Source organism: Acartia tonsa, chromosome 12 (genome assembly GCF_053477335.1).
Source record: "Acartia tonsa isolate MP-2025a chromosome 12, ASM5347733v1, whole genome shotgun sequence".
Classification (NCBI taxonomy): domain Eukaryota; kingdom Metazoa; phylum Arthropoda; class Copepoda; order Calanoida; family Acartiidae; genus Acartia; species Acartia tonsa.
In genome coordinates this window covers 24,088,220-24,095,127 of record NC_137271.1, presented here as the reverse complement: position 1 = coordinate 24,095,127, position 6,908 = coordinate 24,088,220, and the positions used below count along the sequence as shown (strand labels likewise).

The 6,908-nt window shown below is 32.3% G+C and overlaps 1 protein-coding gene across 1 annotated transcript; it reads left to right on the top strand.

Annotated features, from left to right (window-relative positions):
• The first annotated feature begins 38 nt into the window (after positions 1-38).
• On the top strand, positions 39-4,497 carry LOC145334521 (C-type lectin domain family 17, member A-like). Its single transcript, XM_080179979.1, has 8 exons — positions 39-118; positions 286-372; positions 1,191-1,280; positions 1,610-1,665; positions 2,640-2,741; positions 3,001-3,070; positions 3,613-3,671; positions 4,384-4,497. The coding sequence occupies exons 1-8, from the start codon at positions 68-70 to the stop codon at positions 4,439-4,441; spliced, it is 573 nt and encodes a 190-aa protein (XP_080036105.1). The 5' UTR covers positions 39-67; the 3' UTR covers positions 4,442-4,497.
• Positions 4,498-6,908: the final 2,411 nt, after the last annotated feature.

Here is a 6,908-nt window from a genome sequence, read left to right as displayed (position 1 = left end):
ATAATATCTAATATAAAATAAAATAAAGAGATTACTAGGTTACTAGTTGTATCTAGTACACAGAGATATGAAGGGGTTATTAGGATTTGCTGCTCTTCTGGCCTTTGCCTTGGCACAGGTGAAATATTATATTCTAAAAAATTTAAATCTGTTAAGAATAGAAACCCTACAATATTTCCATAAAGACCATATTTAAATTTTAAAGATTGTTCACTTAACATTTTTCAGCTTATCAAATACTTATATTTAAGTTTTATATTATAGTAAATCAATGAATTATTTTAGGAAAACCATTGCCCTGAACAATGGCATCTGGCTGATGGTGGTCATGAATGTCTGTATTTTAGTCATCTTAATGAACATGTAACCAAGGTATCTATCTATCTTTCTATCTGTTTTTCTATCAATTGCATGTGATTGTATACCACGAATGCATGTATTTCAGTCATCCTAATGAACATGTAAGTGTAACCAAAGTATCTATCAATCTTTCTATTTAACTATCTGTAAATTGCATGTGACTGAATGTCATGAATGCCTGTATTTTGGTCACCTTAACATGTAATCAAGGAAAGTATCTATATTTGCATTCCATTATCTATCTTTCTATTATATTTATTGCACATAACTGTTAGAGATCATATATTTTAGTCATCTTAATGGAAATGTAACTATTAAGCCCCTTTGTCCTTTATTAGCTATCCATCAATTCTAGATAAACTAAGGTCCTTGGCTGATATTAATATATTTTCATTACCTTATTATTGTATCTATTCCTAGTTTCTTGTCATTTTTATGTGCTATATAAAATTGCAACAATATTTTCATTACCTACCTTTCAAAGAATTAAAAATCAAATTGTTTGTTTCTTGGTTATTTAAATACCATAATTTGTTATTACTCAACCATTAATCTATAAATTTAACTCGCTCCTAGACCATAATCAATAATTACCTTGCCTACCTATGAAAGAATTACTTTTTCTATTCCGAATCTCCTCGACATTTTTAAAATATAAGATATCCTTTTTGTATATATAATTAAGGATGCTAAGATCCTGTTCTATATTGTGTTAGTAAATCAGTATTTGCATTACCTACCTATGAAATAATCACACTATCAAATTGTAAATTCTGTGTTATTTGTTAAATATGTTTTGTTATAAGTTATCTATCAGTCTTAATATTTAGGAAGATGCCAAGATCCTGTGCCATGCCCGCCATTCCTGGCTCCTTGACTTTGATGAGGAGCATGCAGCTAAAAAGTACAATCAAGTCAGGGTAAGTTGCCATATATTATTAACCAATAAAAATATAGATAAAATTACCCTATCTGGTTGAAAAGATTGCATAAGATTAGTTTGAACTAATTAACTAAGCTTTAAGAACACAAAGTTTTGAAGCAAACTAATCAAGAAAAGTGTTTTAAACTGGGTACTAATTTAATTAAAGTCCCCTCACACACTTAAATATACTGGAAAAGATATTCTTATGAGTAATTAAATTATATTATACAATTTTATTTGTAGACTTTGGCATAACATAAAATGTCTTCTTCCATGAGAAAATATTTAATTTCCTAACTACATTCTAATTTTTTTTTTATTTAGAGAATGATCCATGAAATGGTTGGAGATATATACGATGATATGGGACCTGGACCAGTGTAAGTATTCTATATTTTTAATCAACCTTTTAATCAATCTAGCCAGGAATAGAGGGGAAATTGAGCTATATATTGGGGAAATACATTAATTTAATGGCTATTGTCTTATGTCTTCCGATCCCTGCAATCTAGCATTAGCTAAAGTGCATAGCCCTCAAGAATATATATATTTAACTAGGATGGCAGAACAATGGTAGGTAGGAGCTACACTGCATGGTCATCATAATGATCATAACTATGGAAACTATCTATCTAGGATGCATGACCAATGATGGGTAGGAGCTACAGTGCATGGTCATCATGATGACCATAACTATGGAAACTATCTATCTAGGATGCATGACCAATGATGGGTAGGAGCTACAGTGCATGGTCATCATGATGACCATAACTATGGAAACTATCTATCTAGGATGCATGACCAATGATGGGTAGGAGCTACAGTGCATGGTCCTCATGATGACCATAACTATGGAAACTATCTATCTAGGATGCATGACCAATGATGGGTAGAGGCTACACTGCATGGTCCTAATGATGATCATAACTATGGAAACTATCTATCTAGGATGCATGACCAATGATGGGTAGGAGCTACAGTGCATGGTCATCATGATGACCATAACTATGGAAACTATCTATCTAGGATGCATGACCAATGATGGGTAGAGGCTACACTGCATGGTCCTAATGATGATCATAACTATGGAAACTTTCTATCTATGTATCTAGGATGCATGACCAATGGTGGGTAGGAGCTACAGTGCATGGTCCTCATGATGACCATAACTATGGAAACTATCTATCTAGGATTCATGACCAATGATGGGTAGGAGCTACAGTGCATGGTCATCATAATGATCATAACTATGGAAACTATCTATCTAGGATTCATGACCAATTATGGGTAGGAGCTACAGTGCATGGTCATCATGATGACCATAACTATGGAAACTATCTATCTATGTATCTAGGATGCATGACCAATGGTGGGTAGGAGCTAAAGTTCATGGTCCTCATGATGATCATAATTATGGAAACTGGACATGGGATCATGGCAAGACTGAGGTCACATGGTGAGTCAGATAGCTTAGATAACAATGCCATAGTGTACTAGGACAAATGTAGAAGTGACGATTGCAAGATTTTAGAAACAATGTATATGACAATATTTTTTGAGAAAAATACAGGTTAGAATTATTGTAAGAAGGGATATAAAGAAATTAAGCAGCAGTGTTTAAATTTCTTTACTTAACATTACATTTGTAAGACTATCTTAGTAAATTGGTTAATAATGATCTAACATATGTTCAAAGTCAGTATATTTTGCTTAAGGTTTGATTGGATGGAGGGACAACCCAATGATTTCCACAATGAGAACTGTCTTACTATGCAAAGACTTCAGGTTTACAGATTTAATTCAAAAAGCAAATCTACTCTATATATTTTGTAAAGTTTGTTGGTCAATTTTGAGGGTAGTAGTACAAAGTGTCAAATAATCAGCCTTGTGACGTCAAAAAAATGAAGAATTATCCATCTCTTATTTATAGGTTTTCTTTCACACTTCTCCTTCTCCATAATTTTTATGACTTCACATGGCTGATTTTTGATGCTGTCTAAAATGGTGCAAAAAATGGGGACAAATTTCAAATTGTTTTGGCGTGTGACGTCATACCCCCATCTCTTTTCTAGGGGGTTTCTTTCCTCCTTCCCTTTTCTTTCCCCTCACTTGTGACGTAAATAAACAGCCCCGTCAAATCAATTTGAAATTTGTCCCCATTTTTTGCACCATTTTAGACAGCATCTGATTTTTGAGACACTTTGTCCAGCTACATTTTGAACTGGTGAACTTGCTTTAAGAAATACTAAAATATAATAAAAGAAAGAAGTTTCTAAAATATGATTCTTTTTATAAACTTATATCATTTCCTATATGTTTTTTTTCAGGATGCATTGGGCCATGCTACCTACCACTGGAATGACTGGGCCTGCCAAGGATCTGCCAGGTATAAACTATTCATGGATAGAGATCAATATTCAAATTAAAAATTATAATTAGATAAAATTTGACATTTGGATAGATAAAGAGATAAATAAGTGTTTAGAAAAATAGATATATTGTTGAAAGAATAGATAGATAATTGTATAAAAAGCTAGAAAGCTAGCTAGATAGATAGACATTTTAATAGATAAATATATGGAAATTAGATAGATATTATACATGGTTAAATTTATATAATTAATTAGAAAGTTGGATGGATAGATATAAAATAGCACAGATAGATATCAAGAAAAGTGGATGGAAGTTTGAATGAAAAGATTAAAATTTGATAGATAGAAAGATAGATAGATAGTTGGACAAGTTAGGGCGGGAGAGGATATTGGACTGATAATTACACTGGTCATCAAAGTTTTATAACCACATTTGCTTATTCATTGGCTCAAAAACTTTGAAAACTCTTATTGAATTGCGATTGGCTAGTTTAAAACTAGTAGTGTTCCTAATTTTAAACTATAACATGAAATTATAATAGGGGTTATTTTACTTCTCATCATTGGGGATGTAAAAAAAATATATCGTCCATTGTCTTATCCCTTAAGATCCCTAGGATAGTTATAAGATTAGACAGATCTATTTGGTTTATATTGATTAACAAGATGGACTTTAGTATTGAAAAAATAACACATTCTGGCTTTCTAATGAGTATTATTTTACAGATATGTATGCGAAAGATTGAACAAGCCCCATAATGAAACTCAATTTTTCCATTGGTAAATGTAACGATGGTTTCATGCATTTATTTATTGTTTTAATAAATCTTTGAAAATTGAGATTCTTGTATTATTTTCTTAATATGTTTTCAGTAGTTAGAAACTTTACTTTGTAATGCACCGTGCCTGTTCGTCCATTAGACAGTAATACTATAAAGAAAAGTTATTTTTATGGCTCGTATTTAAGACGGCTGAAACTTTTGTTAAGATTCTCTAAACAAAAAGTATTTCCTTCAATGATTTAGTTCTCATTCTTGTTTAAAAGTGAAGCTTTTCTATAATTAGGGTAGGTCCGTACGTCCGTCACAAAAGGATAGCTTTTTTCGTTAATTTAGGCATGTTAGAGTTGTCCTATCGATTTCAAACTTTGCATGGTAATTTCTTTAGTAGTTAGGTACGATTTTGATAGATAGATAGATTTATTAATGTGCGAATTACGCCCGCACAAATGTAGCAGTACATACAATAGAACAGCAGGCTACTGCTAAGTACCTGCTGCACTTTACAATTGGTTTAATAATAAAAATGATTAGCTACCTAGTGAAGGATTCAAAATTTATTGAATTTGATATTAATTTTGTGCGGGTTCACACTTAGCTGACCACGGTGTACTTATTTAAGATGTTGGGGATACCACCTTAAAAATGTGGCGGCCCCACGTACAAGAGCCAGGTGCTTAGTAGCAGTATCTGTGTGTTCCTTGATCTCGCCCACTCATGTAGCCATGGCTAACTACATGGATCATTTGACATAGCAGGAGGGCACAGTGACATTGGACATGGATGCTGGGTGACGCAGACTAGCAACTGAAATAGGAAAGCATTTATAAAATTACATAAAAATTTATTCTACTGAGAGTGTGAAAACGAAAGAAAAGCGAAGCAACTCTATAATCATAACAAGAATGTCCGTACTTCCATTTTAAACATGTTGATTTTTTTTACTTTTTTAATAAAAAAATTTTAAGTTATCTAATCATCCGATTGATCTGATTTTTGGTATGTTGATTCCTGGGACAACAAAGTATAATTTTATAAGTAAAGCCACTCTATAATCAAGTCCTAAAAATGTAAGTATGTCCATAAACATTATCCTGTATCAAGCAGTTTTTAAACAAATTTACTCACAATTTTGCTCCAATTCAAATACATTTATATTCTGATTATTCAGTTCAGACACTATACAAGTGTTAATGTCCGTTTGTCCTACCGTTTCAGTGCTTCGCTTTTATGGATGTTGTCATCCTTGTTAGTAGTTAGAAACTTTACTCTATAGACAGTAATACTATAAAGAAAAGTTATTTTCATGGCTCGTATATAAGACGGCTGAAACTTTTGTTGAGATTCTCTAAACAAAAAGTATTTCCTTCACACCGGTGTCCTGGATAGGAAACTGGTTTTTTTTGACATACGTCTCACAAGACCTATGTAGTCATGACCGGGAGACAATGACGGTTCGGTACATGACTTTCGTTAAATCACAGCTGATCATTTTTGTGGCTTTTTTTGAAAATTACTTTTATACCCAAATTTTCATAGTTTTTCCTTCAAAAATCACAATTTTCTCACATTTGCAGCTTAGTTAACTTAAATTTACACAAGAAAAGTATAATAAATACAGCTGAACTAAAAAAATGCGTTATCATTAATAACAAAATCTTTCAGAATCTTGAATAATCTAAGATTTGTAGTCTAGAAATGAAATAAGAGTTATTTGAAGTAAATATTTGAATTGATGTCTAAACAACTCTTGTAATTAACTTTTTAAAAAATATTTCATGTCCCTGTTGCATGCCTCATGACATATTATATTTTTAAAACAAGTTTCCTTGAAATATTAACAAGTTATCCTGCTCAATATTGGTTCCTGGCTGATTTGATGTCTCAACATCAAAACAATATTGGCTTGGAGTATAACATATATATCCACAACCACAGTTGCCATGTTTAAAGTCCTATATTACCATATGGCATATATACCAGGCTACAATTGAATATACAACCAGTCCTTGGTTCAAAAGAGCTTAGTAGAAGGTTAATATTTTTAACAAGTGGGATTATCACTTGTAAGTGTTTGACATGAACTTGGAATCCGTGTAAAGACCAGTCTATAGCTGGTCTTGATTGAGTCTCTGCCTTTTGTACAAACTGCTTGTCTTTACTACTGATTAAATGTCATAGTGAGAACCATGGAAGGTTTTACATAGGTGAACCTACAGAATGATTATAGATACATATTGGATTCTAAGCTGGGTGAATAATTTGCAAGATAGTGTATTTAAGATAGTTTAAGAGCAGCTAACTGACAGGAAAGCACTTGGCTCATAGCTTGAAGAAAATAATAGTAGCTTATTACTAGAGTGAATGTGAATGCTGGTAACATGATCATTGGATTTTATTCAAGTGTGATTTCCAATGGCGACTTTAAAATCCAATTTGAAAATAAACACAGGCAAGTTCTTTGTCCTAAGC

Bases quoted from the DNA above. Each gene is read 5' to 3' on its own strand.
- LOC145334521 (XM_080179979.1), top strand. From the start codon at position 68: ATGAAGGGGTTATTAGGATTTGCTGCTCTTCTGGCCTTTGCCTTGGCA. The intron at 1,666-2,639 runs GTAAGTATTCTA...CTATGTATCTAG, and splicing joins GATATGGGACCTGGACCAGT to GATGCATGACCAATGGTGGG. The intron at 3,672-4,383 runs GTATAAACTATT...ATTATTTTACAG, and splicing joins GCCTGCCAAGGATCTGCCAG to ATATGTATGCGAAAGATTGA.